At 37.9% G+C, this 23,233-nt stretch overlaps 1 protein-coding gene across 13 annotated transcripts in view; it reads left to right on the top strand.

The window, feature by feature from the left end:
- TRIP12 (thyroid hormone receptor interactor 12) overlaps positions 1–23,233 on the top strand; it is a 152,607-nt gene that overhangs the window by 56,340 nt on the left and 73,034 nt on the right. For 6 of the 13 annotated variants that reach the window (XM_052635901.1, XM_052635905.1, XM_052635903.1 and 3 more), the window contains exons 3-5: positions 6,001–6,126; positions 6,969–7,771; positions 22,865–22,970. In XM_052635901.1, coding sequence (XP_052491861.1) covers positions 6,001–6,126; positions 6,969–7,771; positions 22,865–22,970 — 1,035 coding nt within the window. The remainder of the gene's footprint in view (positions 1–6,000; positions 6,127–6,968; positions 7,772–22,864; positions 22,971–23,233) is intronic. The other 7 variants (XM_052635911.1, XM_052635910.1, XM_052635908.1 and 4 more) reach the window with 3 other exon arrangements.

Below are 23,233 nucleotides of genomic sequence, written 5' to 3'. Positions count from 1 at the left end.
CTTAGCACATGCAGTTGTGTCCGACACTTTGCAACCCCATGAACTGCAACATGCCAGGCGTCCCTGCCCATCACCAACTCCTGGAGTTTACCTAATTCATGTCCATTGAGTCGGTGATGCCATCCAACCATCTCATCCTCTGTTGTCCCCTTCTCCTCCTGCAATCTGTCCCAACGTCAGGGTATTTTCTAATGAGTTGGCTCTTCACATAAGGTGGCCAAAGTACTGGAGCATCAGCATCAGCCCTTCCAGTGAATATCAGGGTTGATTTCCTTTAGGATTGACTGGTTTGGTTGTGTTGGAGAAGCTCTTGAGAGTCCCTTGGACTGCAAGGAGATCAAAGCAGTCAATCCCACTGTATAGTGTGTATAGTATAATGTAAGTATCTTTACTTTGATGCCCCTCTAGTATCTTGAATTAGGAAGTATATAAAATGCTTGCCTGCACAGTTTAGAAACATTGATATAATGTATGAGCATTTTACAAAGGTAACAATAAACAAGTAGAAGGAAAACAGTTGATAACAAAGTATTATCTCAGTAAGTAAATGCTTGGGTACTTGATGCAAGATGACACTATATTCATATGCTTGCATCTGTATTTTTATTTGTTGAATGTGACAACTGCAACAACAGACTTAAGCACTGTAAGCAGCATTTTTATTATAAACTTTTCCAAACTGATGCATGGCTTTTGATAAAGCTGCAAAAAAAGAACATACAATCTTGTTGATTCCCATTCATTCTTGGAAAGCTTTAAGTATGTAGTAAGTAAAGTTGCTCAGTCGTGTCAGACTCTTTACGATCCCATGGACTGTAGCCTACCAGGCTTCTCCATCCATGGGATTTTCCAGGCAAGAATACTGGAGTGGGTTGCCATTTCCTTCTCTAGGGGATCTTCCCAACCCAGGGATTGAACCCGGGTCTCCTGCATTGTAGGCAGACGCTTTACCGTCTAAGCCATCAGGGAATTCCTAAGTATGTGGAGGACCATGCAAAACAAATCTAAGCTGAGAAATTAATTATAAGCCCATTTTTCCCTTAGGTCATGATATCTTCTACCTCTGGTGCTTAACTGCTAAAAATGCCAATAGCACCACTGTTCCCCAAAATGGTTTGAAAATACTCCCTAGAGGAGGAACCACTATTTTTTTTTCCTTTTCTTTTTTAAAGACACTGTTTTGTAAGATAAATAAGGAGTTCTATATTAGAGAATTTTTGGAGCCAGCATTTTGCCGTAACTCAACATAGGAACATTGGTCAGACTACTTAATTTCTGTTATGTGACTGAAATAGAAACTAGTATATTTTATAGGAGACATTAGTTGAGTTTAAGTGTTTTGAATGAACTTTCCATATTGATTATTGAAAATCAGAGGCTTATTTATAACATGCATTTTATAGCATTATAAGCATGCATTTAATTTATAGAAAATAAAACTAAATGTTATAAGTGTGCATGTAAAACGTAAAGGCATAAAAATGTCTGTGTATCTGTATGGACATACATACATTTGGAGGTGTAATTATATACCAAATCATTTCTGTTTGATAACACATCATGCTGGCACAGATACTAATTTCAAACAGAATCTGAGACCTGTAATACAGGGAATTAACTAGCTGCTTGTAATGAGCCGCTTTCCTCATTTTTCCTCCGATTAGATTAGGAATGTGCTCTTTGCTACCAGGTTTTGGCCTCTTTTAGATGTCTTCTGAACCAGAGTTGGTTTCTAATCTTTCAGGATACCAAAGATCTTACTAAAGCATAGTAAAAGTAAAGTTTCTAGAAGAGACAATCACTAGAGTTTGTCCTGAAAGTCACCACGAGGCATTTGAAACTTGGTTTCAAGTTAATCTTGAAAGCACACAACCAAGAGCTGATAATAGCATGCTCTTTTGCAGCACAGATTTCTTTAACCTGAATTGGCCCACATCCACTTGGAAATGATGTCAATATCCTGTGGAAATCGTGTTGGTTCAGAGGCAGTTTTTTCTGTAGTGTTAATATATGCACTGCAGTTGGGACAGACATTTCAATTAAAAGAGTAAGATTTGGAATTATATGTCCCTTTTATAAAATACATGGAAATGGTGCAGAAATGAGTTAAAGAAATCATTTAGTGCAAGAAATAGCTAGTTCAGTGGTTTCCAGAACCACCACACTTTGCACTGTTTAACACTCTCAGGAAGCTCAAAACCATTTATTTACTCTCCTATATTTATAAAGAAGGAAAATGAGAAAAAGGAAGTCTTCCCCAGAATTATATTTTTAATTTTGTCAAAGCTGGTCCTAAAAGAAAATACCTTAAAAGAGAAAGTACAAAAATAAGACTCTAATGAGTGGACCATCTGTGATTATTGGTGCAAATGTTAGTGGAGGTTTAATCTTTAAATTGATGATATTTTTGTTAGGACTGTAACTGCAAAATAATAACATAGATTTGAATGCTGTGTTTCTAATCATATTTTCACTATTAGTTAGTTTTAGTGGGTGATATTGCAGAGTATGAGGGGTTTTTTTCCCCAGTAACATCCATAGGTTGAGAAGCTTCAGTCCCCACACCAATCCACCCAACTATCTTGGATTCTAATTCACTAAATGGACTCATTCTAGTGCTACTTAACAGTTTGTCCTGAATTTTACTATCTTGCGAATTTGATTTATAGTAGGTATAAATTTTACAGATCTTAAAGAGATCATGCTTTTCAATAAAAATTAATATTAAACATAAAGTTTGATAAATGAGGGAGTTGGTAAATGAGCTAACAGGCATGAAGACTCCTTTAGCACTGAATGCTGTTATATTCTCATTGGCTGTTCTAATTGGGCATTATAATTTTGTGGAGATTTCTTTACAGTGTCTGAGCATTAACAATTTATAAATGGGCATAATAAAATAGAGTCCCACTTTGGGAGGGCACACAATGTTACTTACAGTAACCATCTGGTTGCCTACTCCTCTTGTGGTAAGCCACTGGCCAGATCCAGCCTACTGCCTGCTTTTGTAAATAAAAATTTGGTTAGAACATAGCTGTGCCCATTTGTTTATGTGTTATTTATACCTGCTTCTGTGACACGTAGTACCACCACAAAACTGGAAGTATTTACTACCTTTTACAGAAAATATATTAGACCGTGCTGAACAATAGTCAGAGGGTCTTCCCTAGTGGCTCAGCAGTAAAGAATATGCCTGCAGTGCAGGAGATGAGGGTTTGATCTCTGAGTCTGGATGATAGGAAATGGCAGCCCACTCCAGTATTCTTGCCTGGGAAAGCTCATGGACAGAGGAGTCTGGCAGGCTGCAATTCACGTGGTCGCAAGAATCGGGACAAAATCGAGCAGCTGAACCACCACCACCAAAGAATGGTCAGAAGGACATAAAGATCATTATTTTGTAATATTTGAAAATATTTGTTTCACCAGGCCTCAGTGAGAATATCACACCTAAAATAATTTCAGGAAAGTTATTAATCCAATCAGATCAGTATGGGATTGAAGCCAGTTTTGTGAGCCTCACTTTCTTGAATGATTGGACATCATTTTCTTTCTTTTTCTCCTCCCCTCCCTTCTCTCCCCCTCCTCTTTGATACACATTGAGACTACCTGCTATGTTCTTTAGTTCCTTGAAGGTGATGAATAAGGGCATGAAAACTGCAGGAGTGGGTTTGGGTGGCTATAAGTTTCAATATGTTTTAAAACCAGAGAATGATTTATTTGGGTGGAGGAAAGGAAGACTGCTACCTCTACTGTGTGAGACTTACTGATACTTAGAAATATATTATGTCTTTTTTTTTTTTTTTCTGGGATTGGCATTTAAATACTTAACTACTTGAACATTATCACAAAGTTGTCTAGCTTTGAACTGATAAGATTTTCTTTTAACATGATTTAAAAATTTTCAAGGACTATTTAAATTTTACTATGAAATGAATTAGAAATTGTGATTCATTTAAAAGATTACAGCAAACTTTAAAAAAAATAAGAACGTAGAGAACCGGAATGACATAATTTATAAATATTATTCCAAGGATAGTAAATTGTATTCCATGGATAGTAAATTGTATACCTGAAAACAATATTTTACTTTCCTTTCTAAAAAGTAACTATGAAGTGATTTGAGAATTTGCTCAATCTTACTCCTTTAAAAAAGAGTTGTTGTTCAGTTGCTAAGTCGTGACTGTTTGTTTGGGACCCCATAAACTGAGCAAGCCAGGCTTCCCTGTCTTTCACTATTTCCTGGAGTTTGCTCAAACTGGTATCCATTGAGTTGGTGATGCCATCCAATCATCTCATCCTCCTCCTCCCCTCAGTCTTTGCCAGCCTCAGGGTCTTTTCCAGTGAGTTGATTCTTCACATCAGGTGGCTAAACTATCAGAACTCTCATATCTGAAACTAGAAATGAAACAAAAACAAAAGCAGCTTTTGGAAACTAAATCTCCTGATAAGAAACTCATGGGAGAAAGCAAAATTATCAGTCTGCCAGTGTAAGAATATATAGGAAAAATAAAGACTAAATTATAATATATAAAATTCTACAAGGTTCAGCTTGGATACACTCAGAAAATATAACATATACCCTGGAAGGAAAAATCATCAAAGACTAAGATACATGAAAGCCTATAGGTTACTGTAGTTTTTTAGTAGTTGATCCAGTTAAATGTTTAGAGAATACTATTGTGTTATGGATTAGAACCTTAAAAAAGAAAATAATAGTATGAACCTGAGAAATATTCACTGAGAAGCTAATGTCATATCTTCTTTCAAGAATCCAGTATTGAGTTCTTCTTCAAAAATGAAAGAAAGACATTGAGACTAGAAACCTTAGATTAACTTTTTGAAGAGGTGATGGAACATATATGATACATTGAGAACTGTATGGCATCCTGGTACATTTAGATGGAGTTGTCATATGAGGTGTTCGGTGACTTATTTCTAATTCCTTTGAGATCATGTTCAAAATGAAAGACTTGAAAAAAAATTTTAAACAAAATAAACAGCTTTAGTATTAATGAAACTTTGTTGCTCTCATTAGAATATGCTTTTTTATGTTATTTACATGAAGGGTGGATGTTGGCCATGAATTACATAAGTTGAATCTATTAACCTTAATATTTCTCGTCTGAAACACCAGCTTTTCAAGGGTATATATTCATGCATGCTTCTTTTGCTTGTGTAAATCTCATGTGACCTTTGCCAGAGGTTAAAAAATCTTAACAACTGAAAAGTTTCTTCATATCCCTCAAACTTGCTCTTAAAACAGTGCAGCATCAGGATTTGAATTACTATAAATATAATCCAACCATGTATCAATGGTACAATTGTTATGAATGTGTTTGGAATATTTTGTGGCAAATTCTTTATCTCTTTATCTAGGACTTGGTTTTGGTGTACTTTCTACTAGTTAGTGCTTTAAATTCATAGTAAATATCACCATTGATTTCATGTAAGCTTGTTAACTGTTTTTAGTGCTTTTAATGATTTTCTGTGTAAAATCAGTTTGAGAATTGACTCTATCCGCTTCTGCATTTATTGTGCGAACCTGAATTACAATGCACAAATCTGTGATGAGTATCATTGTAGGGATCACAAATTGCATTTACTGTAAACCCTTTAAGCTATTATAGTTACATTGTCTGTTAAAGGAGTGTTTAGATCTAAAGCCTAGATTTGTGTTTTGCAAAAATTGGACATATTTGAGTATCTTAATTGCTGAAAATGCATTATTGCTTAAGCAACTGTAATATTGCTATACGATATTAAGCAACTGGTTATAAAAAAACATTAACTCTTGGGTATTGAGGGGATTGGTTCTAAAAGGTAATATCTTTGGCCAGATTATTTGATAGAATAATTAATTATAGAAATATTTGGGAAAAGGATAGGATCAATAATGAATTGGGAGGCTTTTTTTTTTTGGATGAAGAAATATTTCACTTTCAGTGTTGTATTTGCATCTCCTTTTCCTGATAGATTTCTGTTTTGGTTTTCCGCTGACAGGTCACATTTAGGGCAGGCAAAACATAAGGGATATAGCCCTCCTGAGAGTAGAAAATCTAATTCTAAGGCACCCAAAGTGCAGTCTAATACTACTTCTGAACTGTCAAGGGGACACCTTTCTAAAAGGTAAAACTTCACATTGCTTATCCATTTTTCAAGGCAGAGTTATTTGCATTTGAATCATTGCCTAATATTAAAACATACCAGGTTATGCCAAAATGTTGTGATATGTGTTTTCGTCATTCTGTGGATGTAACTTTTAGGAGGAACGGTGTATCACCTCTGCAGTGATGTCAATGCAACATCGCCTAGGCAGTGCTTTTATTCTCCTTGATCAGAGACCTGCAGGTTTCTCCCTTTGCCTGAGTTTCTCCTTTTGCTTGACAAACCATTACAGGCATCTGCAGTGCCATTTTAAAATCCATTTTTCTTGTTTTTTTTTTTTTTAATTGTCAGTGATTTAAGATCTAACTGATAGGAGTCTTTAGAAAAGAATATAACTGTAAATATTTGATACCACAGTAAAAAACTTTTTAACCTTCATTTTATAAATGTGTATGTTAATGCTTATTTACTTTAAGCTATAACAAGTTGCGCTTGTAAACAGTATCAAGATTATAGTTTAAACTGGTTCTGAACTACCAAAAAAGCATCCTTTTTTTTTGGTAATCCTAATTTTTGTGTTGTGATTAGGAGTATTGGTGTCAGTCATCTTTGAGCTAAAGAATGAACCTGACCTTTTAATATTTTACCCTCTAAAGTATCTCCCTGTCCGCTCCTCCCCTTTATTTTTTTGCAGTGTTGAACCATTTGCAAGCCTGTGTTTGTTTAGTTACTAGACTTACCAGGAATACGTTAGCACTTAAAAAAATCTTATTTCCATGGACTTGAGAAATTAATGTAAGTGTATTAGGACAGGTTTTATGATGACGGGCTGATACTAACTCTTTTCTTATCTAACCTCTTAGAAGCTGCAGTTCGTCATCTGTTGTCATAGTCCCACAACCAGAGGATCCAGACAGAGCCAATACTTCAGAAAAGCAGAAAACGGGGCAGGTGCCTAAGAAAGACAATTCTCGAGGAGTGAAACGCAGTGCTAGTCCAGACTACAACAGGACCAATTCTCCTAGCTCTGCCAAAAAACCCAAAGCACTTCAGCATACTGAATCTCCCTCGGAAACGAGTAAGCCACATAGTAAGTCAAAGAAGAGACACTTAGACCAGGAGCCACAACTGAAATCTGCACCATCTCCATCCACGAGCAAGGCTCATACCAGAAAGAGTGGGGCCGCTGCTGGTTCACGGAGTCAGAAAAGAAAGAGGACAGAGAGTTCTTGTATAAAGAGTGCTTCTGTGTCTGAAGCCACTGGTGCCGAAGAGAGATCTGCAAAACCTACCAAGCTGGCTTCAAAATCGGCCGCCTCAGCCAAAGCTGGGTGTAGCACCATCACCGACTCGTCGTCCGCTGCCTCGACCTCCTCCTCGTCCTCTGCCGTTGCCTCGGCCTCTTCTGCTGTTCCACCAGGTGCCAGGGTGAAACAAGGAAAAGACCAGAACAAGGCCAGGCGTTCCCGCTCAGCATCCAGTCCCAGCCCCAGAAGAAGCAGCAGGGAAAAGGAACAGAGTAAAACTGGTGGCTCTTCAAAATTCGATTGGGCTGCTCGCTTCAGCCCTAAAGTTAGCCTTCCTAAAACAAAACTGTCTCTTCCAGGGTCTTCTAAGTCAGAGGCATCCAAACCTGGACCTTCCGGATTACAGGCCAAATTAGCAAGTAAGTTTACTGGAAAGGTTTTTTAATTAAAGAAAATTTCCTTTGGTTTGTCAGGTTTTCAAGTTGGGCGCATCCAAGGCAGTTTTAGATTTATTACTGTACCTGTATCTGTACATAACAGTGTCTAATAATTGATTTACCCCATTTGGTTTTATGGAGATGGATAGGGAATGCTACTGCCTTATTAGTAAACTGTCATGTTTTAGTGTCTGTATCTTTATCTTTGCAGTGTTTGCTGCTTATTTTCTGATGTCAGAGTAGGGCAGCAAGTTAGTTTTTCTCCTTTAACCAGAAACATAACTCCTTGTTATGAGGTGGTTAGGACCACAGTTGGAGATCAAACATTCCTTTTTGGTATTGTACATTGTTGATGTGTGGAAGCTCTGAGCTACATTATTAGAATATAAATGTACCTTAGTTTTAAACCTCATTCATAGGTAATATTTTATGGCCTTAAAGGAGTTTAGTTTAAAAATGAATACCTCAGTGTTACAAGGCACTGGGCTACGGCTCCTAGGTAAATGGGGAAGAATTTTGCCTTCTTGAACAGTATAGTAGAGTAGAAAAAACTAATAATGTTTGACAATAATACATCCAAGCAAAGAAACTAGATAAGAGAAAGGTATCTTGAGGCACTTTTCTTCCTCTCTCTTTTTTTTTTTTAAAAAAAGAAAAGATCAACTTCAGGAAGCCAGATGTTCATTTTATTAAAACTGATTAGAAATGATGGGGACCCTCTTCAATTACGATTACTATAATGCTGAAGTGCCTTTTTTTTTTTTTTTCTATTTTGAGAAATCTAAAAGGCACAAATACAGAGAATAATACAGCACTTATCTGTGATTTTTAAAGCATTTCATTTTTGTAATATTGAACCTGGAAGCTTGTTTTTGACCATCTTTTTTCCTTTTGAGCCCTCTTGGAAAATTTCAGATCCATGTTTTCATATGTGTAGACCATTTTTTGGCTATTAGAAGATTTTATACTGTGTCTACTTCTGTTGTGGTCAAAGTATCAGTCATATGGAATCAGCCTAACCTAGTGTTGAATCCACGCTGTTAGCTCTGTATAGTTGAATCCTGCAGTCAATAAACTATTAATCCAGTTGATTCATTATTAGTGAAACTTTGGCCAGAATATTAGTAGACTATTATAAAATTTTATGTTTAATCTGTCTCATAGGGTTATTTGAAGGTAACCTCTTTGACTCTTAGGTCATAGAAACTGTTCTATTTGGTATTTTAAATACGCATTGTGTGCGTGCATGCTTAGTTGCTCAAATTGTGTCCCACTCTGCAACCCCATGGACAGTAACCAGCCAGGCTCCTCTATCTTCGGGATTCTCCAGCCGAGAATACTGCACTGGGTTTCCTCCTCCAGGGAGTCTTCCTGCAGTAGGGATTGAACCCTTGTTTCCTGCGTTTGCAGGCATATTCTTTACCACTGAACTATTTGAATTTGAATTTAAATATTGGGTGAAGATTAGAATCTATATCTTAAAGTCAGAAGGAAATAAAAGGTTCAATAAAAAGGGACAGCAGTTTGTCCACTGGTCCTGACAAGGCTTTCTTGAGAATTGACGTTATCTCCACCTTTATACCTCTTCTTGTGTCTGCTTTTTTTTATTATTATTTTTTACTTATTTTTATCTGCAGTGGATCCTCATTGCTGTGCACGGGTTGACTCTAGTTGCAGCAGGTTGGGGGGCTACTCTTCAGTTGCGGTGTGTGGTCTTGTCACTGCAGTGGCTTCTTTTGTTGCAGGGCACAGGCTCTAGGGCATGTGGGCGCAGTAGTTTGGTGCAGGGGCTTAGTTGCTCTCGGAGGCATGTGGGATCCTCTTGGACCAAGGATCCAGCCCATGTCTTCTGCATTGGCAGGCAGATTCTCAGTCACTGGACCACAAAGGAAGTCCCTTCTGTCAGTGACTAACCAGCCAGATTCCCTTGGTTGTGCGGTTGCTCTCAAACAGAAAGCCCCAAGGTGTTGATGCTGCCACTGTGCCATAATGAAACCAAGCCCAGATATGCTGCTGTACTCACTGCACATGATCACATCTGACGGAGTAGTGTTTAAAACTCACTTCGTAATTTTTTTTCTTATATTCACAAAATCTATGTGTGTTTTGTGGTCACTGATATCACTTTCCCATTTTAATTGCCACTATCCTGCTTCTAAGCTCTAATTATAGCCTAAGCTGTTGAAACAAGAGACGGGAACCAGCATTTGTTTCACATTTAAAAGTGCCTAGTATTTTACAAATGCAATCTCATTTAATTTTCAGAAAAATCGGTGCTTGTTAATAGTTACTAAGGAAATGTATTCCAGGGAGGTGAAATAACTTGCCAGAGTAACATATCTCCTAAGTGACAAGAGTTAGGATTTGAAGATAGGGGTATGTATGCCTATGAAACCTTTATTTCGTTTGCTGTGTCACTTATTTTTCACCCATTGTTCTTTGTGTTTTGCTCTTGCAACCTATTTGGATCATTAAGAGTAATGATCCAAGTAGGATCTCCCAGAGGAGGTGAACTTTTATTTGATCCGTCTTTACTAGTATTGATTCATCTTTAGGGATGAATAATACTGGTTGACCCAGAGATCCATATTATAGCATTAACTGCGTGTTTACTTCTTTACAAGTATTAAGTGAAAAATATTTCAAGATGAAATAATAGCAAATATTTAAAGTGCTTCCTAGGGCCTGACAACTTTATAGTACTTACGTACTGCAAGCACTGTGCTATGTCTCTTCACATATATATTCATTCATCAAATAACTTGTGCCTGTTTTACAATGAAAAGGTTACCAACTTTCTCAGACACCAGTTTATGCGTATAGTACGTAAACAACATGGATCATCTCATTTACCTGTGTGGTGTGACATGTAGTAATAGTCCCATCTTACAGACAAGGAGATTCAGGGTCAGTTCGATCAAGTTACCTGTCCAGGGTCACAGAACTACCAAGTGATAGAGCCAAGAGTCAAACCCAGGTCATGTGATTCCACAAGGTAGTTTAGGGTGAGATTAGGGTGCAGAGAACTGATAGATTGGATGAGCTCAATATAGACAGGCTTCCTGCAGTCATCGGGGCAGGGGGAGTTTTAACATGATTAAATGGGTCGCTTCAAGAGAGTACTGCAAGAGAATTGGCAGTACTTGATAATTTTATTTAAGAATATAGAGGCAAGATGAGGTATCTTAGAGGAATCCCTGGATTTCAAGTAATGGTATTTTGAGGAGAGAGAGCTCTTAATATGGAGCTAAAAATCCTAGATTTGAATCCTAGTTCTGCCATTTTATCATCTGGTGTCTGAGAAAGTTGGTAAGCTTTTCATTATAAAATAGGCACAATAGTTATTTGATGAATGAATATATATGTGAAGAGACATAGCACAGCGCTTATAGTACGTAAGAATGCGCCACTAAATTTAGGGTGTATAACTGAAACTGAGTGACTTAAAGCATTCAAGAACATTGTTCTGAGAATTGTAGGATTGATACACATCCTGGCTATTGATTAATTGAAGGTGTGGCTATGTTTAGATTTGGAAGACCAAAAAATAGTTTTGTGGCATTGGCAAATCATTGAACTGCGATTATGATAGCTACCTAATCTCTTCTCAGAATGATAATATTCATTCTGATGAACCATAAATGAAAGAATGTAGGCAGAAACAACTTTGAAATTAAAGTGCCATATAAATATGCAATGGTGAATTTTGAATTGTTGTGATAGATTTGAAGGGCATTTGTGTGCATCGGGAATTTGATTTTTTTTTTTAATTTAATGTTAATCTGGAGGCAGAATTAGCTCCAGTGGTTACAGTCATTCAGTGGATGAGCAGCTCTGGTGAAAAATTTCTGTAAGTTAACTAAAAAAATGGAGTGGATATTTTGTGAGTTAGAAGGCATTCCAGATTTGGTACATTATTGATTTTCTTCAACTTTTAAGAATCAGTGAACCTGTTAATTTGAAAGTGATATGTTTCCTCAGGTATAGGCTTATTCTAAGATTTGGTTGGCTTCAGTAAAGCTTCCTGGTAAAGCAGATTGTTTCCAGATTGTAGGAATAACAGTACTTACCTGATGCTTTTGTGTAAAACCATTTGCCATGGCCAAATATTACTCAGGGAGATTCAGGATATGCTTTCACATCTTGAAAGCTGCAAGAATTCTTAAGGTAACGTCTCCTTAACCCATTATTTTATAAATGTTTGACCACCTGTTACTTTGGAAGACAACAGTGGGCCGTGGAACTCACTTTGGAAATGATGTGTTTAGTCAGATCACTTAGGCAGGAAGAGCTTTTCTGCTATGCTGCTTCGGCAACTGTTGAACAAATTTTGGGGGAGGAACTAGGGCAGGCAGGAAAACTAGAGAAGCAGCCACTTTGTGATGGGCTTCTGGAAGCCTGTGGCTTGTCAGCTACAGCTGATCAGAATGGCCCTGGAACAGAGGTCACCTTGTGTTAACTGATAGAAGTCTTGAGAATACCCCAAGGAGGGATGGTGTTGTATGACAGTTTTTAATCTGCATGAGGAAACTTTTCTTGCTGTGACTTGTTTAACCTTAGCAGTCTTACGCATTTTGTAGCATAAATGTAAAACCAGTGGGGCAGTGTAATGATACAAATACTTTGTAAAGATATTCTTATAATATGCTGCTTAATCTGCCTACCTTTTCTTTAGGCTAATTTTTCAGTAATTTGACTAGTTCAAAGTATATACTGTCTTAATAGTAGAAGGTGATGGATAGCATAGACTTTCCTATAAGGAACAGTTTGTGATCAAATCTGGGATTAATTATGGAATGTATTTATAGAAAAATTTAAAGTTATATTTTGAGTGCAATATCTGTTTGTAGCTCTAGTTTCCTCTTCATTACTTAAAGTGGCCATCATGTGCACATTATTAGTAACATAGCCATAGTTACTAGCTTATTTTCATCTTGAATTTCATACTCTTCTGTGACTTGCATGCAGCCTGTAGCCATTATTAGAACTAGACAAGAACCAGGCAGATGTCAAATTCTGGGAAGGTAATTGTGCTAAGATTAGGACTCTTTCCATCAGTCTGAAACAGGGTACTTTGGGTCTCTAGCATGGAGAGAAGAAAGAAGAATGAGTTGAGCAGGACAGAAGAACTTATTGATAAAAATAAACTCTTGGTTTTATCTCGTTGGGTCTTATAGGGCCATACCTGCTGAGTTTGAAGAAAAATGAATTATCTTTTAGCCTGGTGAGGTAATGGGTGAGAAGCTTAAAGGAAAAAGAATTGAGTATTAAGAGTTTTATATATTATAAGGCAAGTGTTGAAGTAATTTAGTAGTTGTCATAGTTCTAAAATGTAACCACATATTACCAACAGTGTTTTCTTAACATTTTTGAGGCTTTAAAAAATAAATTAAAAAAAATAGTTGCCAGATAGTAAAAAAAGGACTTTTAAGTGGAAGCAAACATTATTGGCCTCTTTCAGGCTTGCATTCTTTTATACTCTGAATTTTAAACAACCCTGGTATGTATTTTTATGTACCAAGTCAGAATGAGGATTAATCAGCCAAATTGCTCTTTACTAAACTTACATATAAATCAAATGAAAAATGCTCTTTCGTATTCATGCCTCTGTATTCTGTAATACTTTGATACTTACGATTGTAAAATGTTTGTTACTAAAAATGAAAAATCCAGAAAAATACCAAAACATAACAAAGAAGAAAAAAAAAATCACTTAATCCCATCCCTAGGGACTCTCTCTTACTGTGTGTATCTTGCTAACATTTTTTTCCTTCATATTAATCAGTACTTATTTTCAGTTTAAAGTCAAGCTATATAAAATTTATTATTAAAAGTAGTAGTCTTTCTGTCACATTGCCCTCCCATGCAGCTGATCATTTTGTGTTTACTTGTGTATGTATTAATTACGTGCTCACTGGTCTTTATCTGTTGGAATTTTTTTCAGTTTGAGCACTAGTGTGTGCCTTTTATGGGAAATTTACCCTGCCACTTCACTCACCAAACGCATGCGGTACATGCTGTCCATTTCCCCACTCACGATCGTTGCTCAGCTAACTCTTGAGTCTGTAGGAACTTTTCTTTCTTAGTCAGGTTTGTTTTTACTGAATTTAATAATTATTTTGTTCTTTACCCTTTCTTGACCCCATCAGTCAACTCCAGACTGATTACTGATTGTCTACATCTGTTCTCAAGCTGTCTACATGATTTTGTTTCATTTTCCTGAAGTAATGAGACCTCTGGATGGCTGCCCTTCTTATTTTATTGCATTATTGGTTATTATAAGATATTGGATATTATTTCCCACACTATATAGTAAATCTTTGTTGCTTATCTGTTTTATATTTAGTAGTTTATAGCTGCTAGTTCCATACCGCTAGTCTGTAATTTGCCGCCCCCACACACCCTGTCCTCCCTTTAGGCTTCCCAGGTGGTGCAGTGGTAAAGAATCCAGCTGCCAGTGCAGGAGATGTGGGTTCAATCCCTGGTTTGGGAAGATGCCCTGGAGAAGGAAATGGCAACCCACTCCAGTATTCTTGTCTGGAAAATGCCATGGACAGAGGAGCCTGGCAGGCTGTGGGTCGCAAAGAGTCAGACACAACTGAGTGAGCACACAGGCACTTTTGGTAACCACAACTTTGTTTTCTGTTTCTGTGAGTCTGTTTCTTTTTTGTATATACATTCATTTTTGTTATTTTTTTACATCCTGCGTATATGTGATAGCATATTATATTTGTCCTTTTCTGTCTGACTTATGTCACTAAGCATCATATTCTCTGGGTTCATCTATATACCTTCAGATGACATTAGTTCATTCTTTTTTATGGCTGAGTAACAGTATGTGTGTGTGTGTGTGTGTGTGTGTGTGTGTGTGTACGCATCACATTTCCCTACTCTTATCATTTATTGACAGGCATTTCAGTTGCTTCTGTGTCTTGGCTGTTGAAAACAGTCCTGCTCTGAGTATTGTCTTTTTTTTCTTTTAATAGATACATGGCTTTCTGTCTATGTCTCTGTCTCCCATTCAGAATAAGTTTTCTTTTCTTGCAGAAACCTCTTATGTACTTTTTTGTGAGGTAGGTTTACTTTGCTTTTGACTTCATACTAGAAACTTTATTAAAATTCTGGTAATTGCTGGCTGTCTCCTCATTAACAAGAGTAGGGAAACCAAGTATGTAACCTGTAAGCTCTGAGCACATAGATAAGATTTGACTGAGATTCACTATCTAATGAACTAATTGGGTGATCATCATTTTCAGATCTTTTTTCTTTGGTAAAATTCCACAGGGAAGATTCTTTCAGACTCCTGCTTGGAAGTGAAAACCTAACTGCCAGAATTCTGGGGCTTAGTGAGAGAAGATGCCTAGGAAAGAGGCTATATGTCATCCAGTTGGTCTATATATTCTTGATCACCTCCCCTTTCTCATTTTTGATTTGGTGCACCTGTTCACAGCTGTGTACTTTAACCTAGAATTTCTGTATTTTGCACTTTCTGAAGAATAAAGGTCTTAGGCATACCTGCCTCAGGAGAGTGACATTTACACAGCTGTACCAGTCGGGGAGGGGATCTAGACTCTGACTGCTCATAAACAGCCTGTGAACCAGTCCTCAGTTTAAACTCTGCAGTTGTCCCAGAGGTATTTGGTACCATCAACTCCTGGACCTTTGTGGGATTCTGAGTGTCAGTCTAATTGGTAGTTGATCTCTGTTTTCTACCTTTAGTCTTCTTGTCTTTCCCGTGTATTTAGCACTGAAATTACTGCTTTTTCATCTTCTGAAATTGTCTTGTGTTGTGATAGTTGTCTCTGCCATTCTTCCCACCCTTGTGAATTTATGCCTTAGATCCTTTTAAAGCTATTTTAGTAGAGTTTCACTAGAGGACAGAAGCAAATGCATGTGTGGTCAAGTCTTTGTCTTTACCTAGAAGGCAGACATTTTTCTATGTATATGCATATATTTTTATCAAGAGTAGAAGCTCACTCCACATGACAGTGGGTGTTGCTTTTTGAGTGCCTGTTACAAACTGGCTTCATACTAGACAGTTGACTTACATTAAATTTCATTATCATGATGACACAGTGTCGTAGTTATCCATGTTTAGGAATGAAGAAACCAGAGTGCTTTATCTGCCTAACTGATTTTAACTGACATTTTTCCTTTTAAAAAATAAGTTATAAGTTACATCATTTTAATAGCATATGGATGTACCTCTTAGCCCATTTACATTGTTGTTGTAAACTTAAAAATTGATTGTAGCTCAGTAATGCATTATTTTCTTGTTAGGTCACTGGTTATTTTTCATTTAAATATTAATATTAATATATACTTTGAACTCCTCCCAGAAATATGAGTTTATATTCTCACTGTGTGCTGTGCTTAATCGCTCAGTCATGTCCGACTCTTTGCAACCCAATGGACTATAGCCCGCCAGGCTCTTCTGTCCGTGGGGATTCTCCAGGCAAGAATACTGGAGTTGGTTGCCATGCCCTCCTTCAGAGGATCTTCCCAACCCAAGGAATGAACCCAGGTCTCCCACATTGCAGACAGATTCTTTACCGTCTAAGCTACCAGGGAATCCCTATATTCTCACTGGCAGTGAAAAAATGCCAATTTGTTCACATCCTCATTAGCTAACATTGTGTTGCTGCACTTTTTACTATACTGATGTTTATTTAACCGTTTCCTATTTAACATTTAGTGCTTTTCCAGTTTCTATTTATTACAGTGGTTAGACGAGTATCCTTGCACATTTCTAAGTTTTAATTCATGGTGTCAAATCAATGCCTGCAATTGCTATGCATTGACTAGGAAATAAAAATTTGGCTTAGAAAATTCCACTTGGATTTTAGCTCACTGTCATTCATCTGCACAACTTATCTTTTATTGTTTCTGAGTGATTTTTAAATAACCATCTATGATCCCTTATTATGTGGTCAATTTTTATGAATTTCTTTTAGAAAAGTAGCCACTGATAGCAATGTATGTACTTGAACATCAGTTCAGTTCAGTCACTCAGTCATGTCCAACTCTTTGCGACCCCATGGACTGCAGCATGCCAGGCTTCCCTGTCCATCACAACCCCTGGAGTCAATTAAACTCATGTCCGTTGCGTCAGTGATGCCATCCAGCCATCTCATCCTCTGTCGTCCCCTTCTCCTCCCACCTTCAATCTTTCCCAGCATCAGAGTCTTTTCCAGTGAGTCAGTTCTTCGCATCAGGGGGCCAAAGTACTGGAGTTTCAGCTTCAGTCTTAGTCCTTCCAGTGAATATTCAGGACTCCAGTGAATATTCAGATCTCCTTCAGAGTGGACTGGTTGGATCTCCTTGCAGTCCAAGGGACTCTTGAGAGTCTTCTCCAACGCTACAGTTCAAAAGCATCAATTTTTTGGCACTCAGCTTTCCTTATAGTCCAACTCTCAAATCCATACATGACTACTGGAAAAACCATCGAATGTCACACTTTCAAAATGTCATACTTCAGAAAAAAAGACTATTTTGGACTTTGTATAAGTCAGTTTTGGTTAGGAATACTTCTTTGAAAAAGGAAAAAAAAAGAGTAAGACGTCTATCTTTTAGAAAACAAATCAATTATTAAAAAAATACTGCTAGCTTCACCATTATCCAGAGGAATAAAGATGATAGGAATATATTGTAGGAACAAGTGCAGGCAGGGTTCCTTATACCAATATGTAGATGATCCTTGAACAATAAGGAGGTTAGTCTGCATGTAACTCATAGTTGCTGTTCTTATCCACAGTTCCTCCACATTCCTTGGATTCAAATAACTGCAAACTGTTTTGTCCTATAGTTATTTAAAATTTATTGAACAGTATCCGAGTATAAGTGGACCATGAATTGTTCAAAGGTCAAGAGCTTTGATACAAGATTTATACCTGACTTTATTATACAAAGACTTTGTGGATAAGAATATATTAACCTGACCCATAATAATTCTGGTTGCTGCTTAAAGTGGCATTGTAAAAATAAAGATAAGGTGCAGTTTTGCTGCATTACAGAGCCTGGGACAGAGAGGTGTATGTTGTATGTGTTGTACACACAACAACAGTAGGTTGTTGGCTCACACCTTTCCATGTTTCCTCCTTTATGAAAATCCTCCATATTTGACCAGTAGAATGATCGGAAACACTTTCGTTCTACAAACATACTCTTCTTTTTTAATTGAAGGATAATTGCTTTACAGAATTTTGTGGTTTTCTGTCATTCATCAAGAATCAGCCATAGGTACACCCATGTCCCCTCCCTCCTGGGCCTCCCTCCCCACCCTTCAGCCTGTTGCAGAGCCCCTGTTTGAATTCCCGAGTCATACAGCAAATTCCCATTGGCTGTCTGTTTTACACATGGTATTGTAAATTTCTTTGTACTCTCTCCATATATCTCCCCTTCTCCCTCCTCCTCCCACCATGTCCATAGGTATGTCTCTGTAACTGTTTCTCCATTGCTTCCCTGAAAATAAATTCATCAGTGCCATCTCTTCAGATTCCATAAATATGTGTCAGAATACAATGTTTATATTTCTTTTTCTGACTTAATCGACTCTGTATAATGGGTTCTAGTTTTCGTCCACCTCATTAGAACAGATTCAAATGTGTTCCTTTTTATGGCTGAGTAGTATTCCATTGTATGTGTGTGCCACAGCTGCTTTATCCATTCATCTGTTGATGGACATCTAGGCTACTTGAACATTGGGGTACATGTGTCTTTTTCACTTTGGATTTCCTCAGGGTATATGTCTAGGAGTGGGATTTCTGGGTTATATGTTGGTTTTATTCCTAGCTTTTTAGCGAGCATCCATACCGTCTTCCATAGTGGCTGTATCAGTTTACATTCCCACCAGCAGTGCAAGTCTGTTCCCTTTTCTCCACACCCTGTCCAGCACTTACTGCTTGTAGACTTTATGATGATGGCCATTCTGACTGGTATGAGGTGATACCTCACTGTAGTTTTGATTTGCCTTTCTCTCATGATGAATGATGTTGAGCATCTTTTCATGTGCTTGTTAGCCATCTGTACGTCATCTTTGGAGAAATGTCGCTTCCAGTCCCTTTCCCACTTTTTGATTGGGTTGTTTGCTTTTCTGGTATTGAGTTGTATAAGATTCTTGTGTATTTTGGAAATTAATTCTTTATCAGTTGTTACCTTTGCTATTATTTTCTCCCATTCTGAGGGTTGTCTTTTCACCTTGTTTTCTACAAACATACTCTTTTTATACCAAGAGTTTTTGAGTTTTATAAGTGAACCAGTAAAGCAAAATTTTAACATCTTGTCACAAGTATACTGAAGATGTAGTACTCAGTTCTGCTTCAAAAATAAGCTTAGGATGGTGTTGAATTATGCACTTTTAAGCAAGTCAGTTAATATTTTTGTGTATGAAAAACAATTATTATAATAACTTTGTATCTGAAAGTGCTTTTGCAAATCTCCATAGCTTAACATTGTCAGTTTGCTGAATGGCCAAAAGAAGTTAAGCTGTACCTGAAGTTTCAGCTTCTTTTTCTCCAGAATTTATGACCTTTCTATGTTCTAAACACATTTTAGACTTTTGGAGGAATTTATATAGTTCTGTAACAAAGTTTAGAGAGAAGAATATTTGAGGTTCTCTCTCTCAGTTTATCAGGCTGGATGAAGTCATGTCAATTAGCCTGAGAGTCGTTTTACATTATGATATTATGACATCAGATAAGTATTTTTCTGTTCACTCTTGTTTTGACTTTTCTTTGCCCTACTTCTGTGTAACTTAGTACAGTTCTTTTAAAGTTTAACAGCAAGAATGGATAGACATTGTGACACGGCCATAGAAAAGGAATACCAGTTAGCTGTAAAAAGGATGGACCAATATGCGCAACAGCATGAGGTCATCCAAAGCATATGATTCCATTTGTGAGAAACTCCAAAGCAGGCAATAGCAACAGAAAAGAAGACCAGTGATTGCCAGAGATCTGAGGTGTGTGGGGGCGGGGGCGAGGGGATGGGGAATGTATTGCAGGGATCATAAGGGAACTTTTTAAAGTGATAGAAACGTTTGATATCTCAATTGCGGTGTTGGTTACACCAGTGAATATATTCGTCAAACTCATCGAACCGCATTTAAAATGAGTACATTTTATCATATGGAAATTACCTTTGAATGAAGTTTAAAAGAGAGTTTAAACACAGAAGTCTAAAATAGGGCATGAGTAGTGAAAGTGTCCAAAAGTATGCTATCACCATAAATTAGTAGTAAAGCAGGAGGCCATAATGTTGTTAAATATTGAATGTCACAGAATAGTTGTGAAAATTTGTGCTAGTGTCCGTTACTGTATATCATAGTATATATAAAGACACTTAGGTATTATATGAATTGAGTCATTTTCAGTTCAGTTCAGTGGCTCAGTCGTGTCCGACTCTTTGCGACCCCATGAACCGCAGCACACCAGGCCTCCCTGTCCATCACCAACTCCCAGAGTCCACCCAGACCCATGTCCATTGAATCGGTGATGCCATCCAACCATCTCATCCTCTCTCATCCCCTTCTCCTCCTGCCCTCAATCTTTCCCAGCATCAGAGTCTTTTCAAATGAGTCAGCTCTTCTCATGAGGTGGCCAAAGTATTGGAGTTTCAGCTTCAACATCAGTCCTTCCAGTGAACACCCAGGACTGATCTCCTTTAGGATGGCCTGGTTGGATCTCCTTGCAGTCCAAGGGACTTTTAAGAGTCTTCTCCAATACCCCACAGTTCAAAAGCATCAATTCTTCGGTGCTCAGCTTTCTTTATAGTCCAACTCTCACATCCATGCATGACTAGTGGGAAAACCATAGCCTTGACTAGACGGACCTTTGTTGGCAAAGTAATGTCTCTGCTTTTTAATACGCTGTCTAGGTTGGTCATAACTTTCCTTCCAAGGAGTAAGCATCTTTTAATTTCATGGCTGTAATCACCATCTGCAGTGACAATAATTTACAGGTTTTTAAAATGCTTTATAAGTGAAAGTGGCAAAAAGTGGAAAATGGCACATAGATGGGGAAACAATGGAAACAGTGACAGACTTTATTTTCTTGGCTCCAAAATCACTGCAGATTATGACTGCAGCCATGAAATTAAAAGATGCTTGCTCCTTGGCAAAAAAGCTATGACAAACCCAGACAGCATATTCAAAAGCCAAGGCGTTACTTTGCCTACAAAGGTCCATTTAGTCATAGCTATAGTTTTTCCAGTAGTAATGTTATGAATATGAGTGAGAATTGGACTATAAGGAAGCTGAGTGCCAAACAATTGATGCTTTTGAACTGTGGTGTTGGAGAAGACTCTTGCGAGTCCCTTGGACAGCAGGGAGATTAAGCCAGTTAATCCTAAAGGAAATCAGTCCTAAATATTACTCATTGGAAAGATTGATGCTGAAGCTCCAATACTTTGGTCACCTAATGCAAAGAATTGACTCATTGGAAAAGACCCTGATGTTGGGAAAGATTGAAGGCAGAAGGGGATGATAGAGGATGAGATGGTTGGATGGCATCACTGACTCAATGGACATGTGTTTGAGTAAGCTCTGGGAGTTGGTGAAGGACAGGGAAGCCTGGCGTGCTACAGTCCATGGGCTTGTAGAGAGTCAGACTTGACTGAGTGGCTGAGCTGAATTGATAAGTGAAAGTACCTTATTTTTTTTTAATTGCAGTTTCAATGTAATGTGCACTGATGATTTTTTCCCTCTAAATTGAACAGTGTTTTGTCTGTTCCAACTTCATTGCGTATTTCGGATAGAGAGATAAGTGTAATATTTTCTGAAATACTTAATTTCTAAATTTTTTAAATGTTAAAAAATGGTGACATTATTAGCTGAACATACGAAGCTTACTCCAGTAGCTGTGCAGGACTTCCCAGGTGGCTTAGTGGTGAAGAATCTGCCGACCAAGGCAAGAGCCACAGGAGAGTCGAGTTCAGTCCTTAGGTCAGGAAGATCCCCTGGAGGAGGGAATGGCGACTAACTCCAGTATTCTTGCGGGATACTCATCCCATGGACAGAGGAGCCTGGCGAGCTACAGTCCATGGGGTGGCAAAAAGTCAGAAATGACTGAGCAACTGAGCAATCATTCCCTCATAATCTGTCTGCAGACCATGTCCATCTTTCAGATTTCAATGAAAAAAAAATTATAACTTGAGAAGAAACAGGTGATCTGGAGATTTGTTATTGTACAGTTGGTCTCTGAGAAAGTTAACATCTGTTCAAGATGACCCCGAAGTTCTAATGAAATATGGTCTGTTGACTTCGGAGACCTTTCACTGCTGGGGTTCTGTGTTTAGGTAGAGCATACCACCCAGGATGTTATCATGTCATGTATGGGCGTAGGGTAACAACATAGTTTGAGGAGGCGGCAGTTGAAAATGCTCTGGTGGCTTCCCTGTCATTCATAAGATAACAATAAACTTTACTTAGTTGCTATACCTTTTTAGAATCTGTTATCCTATAAAGATGTGAGATTCCAGATTATCATGTGAAGTGTTGTGCTTGTTTAACTTTCTCCCCCTAATTGTATAGTATTGTCTAAATTGGACATTCTGGTAGGCTTCAGTTCAAATGTGTATTCCTTGCAGACAGGGTGATGAAAGAAAACATTTTGTTCTTTTCTGGTCTTATTGATGAGCGTTATAGAAACTAGGTGCCATGGGGTACTGCAAAGATAATGTAGCAATAAAGTGCTAAATGAAATACTGAAAGTCTTGAAATATATAGTATATACAAAAATAAAAAAAAATCTCTTTGCTTTAGTTAGTAGAGAAAAGCAGTGGAGGAGTAGAGGTGTGATGGAAACTTTTAAAAGAGGAGGATTCGAGGGATGAGGGACCATCACTCATGGTGTCGGAAAGCTCGAGTCAAGGTTAGGCCAGAGAGAGAAGACGTCTCCTTGGACAGCCGTGCCAGGCACTGTAGGAACCTCCCTGGTGTGGCCGGTGCAGTGAAGGCCGACTCTACGAGCAGACCTAGAAGCTGCTGCGGAGCCCGTAGAGGGCGGCCGGAAGAATTTTGTCATTTTAAATTTAAGATGACTCCTTTAAACATGTCCCTCTTGCGTTTCACGTTTGTAGGTTTACGAAAATCTACCAAGAAGCGCAGCGAATCCCCGCCTGCCGAGCTCCCCAGTCTGAGGCGGAGCACACGCCAGAAGACCACGGGCTCCTGCGCTAGTGCCAGGTAATGATTTGGGCCTGTCAGTGTGAGATCAGTTCAGTGCCTGGGTCCAGCTTTCCCCAAAGGCCTTCATTTTACGAGTGTTTAAAAAAATTGCATGAAAGTTTTCTTTTTGAAAATCGAGCAAAGAAATTGATTCTAAGTAGAACTATTATTCCTGTGAATTCTTCCCCAATATTTAACTTAACTTTTTTACCTTTTTTGCTAAGCTTTAATCATGCCTTTTTGGGGGCAACACCTTTGTCTTCTACCTTTTCCTCTGTTGT

The sequence above is a fragment of the Budorcas taxicolor genome, chromosome 2 (genome assembly GCF_023091745.1).
Source record: "Budorcas taxicolor isolate Tak-1 chromosome 2, Takin1.1, whole genome shotgun sequence".
Classification (NCBI taxonomy): domain Eukaryota; kingdom Metazoa; phylum Chordata; class Mammalia; order Artiodactyla; family Bovidae; genus Budorcas; species Budorcas taxicolor.
Note: the sequence above shows the minus strand (reverse complement) of the source record. Positions and strands in the feature narration are given on the sequence as shown.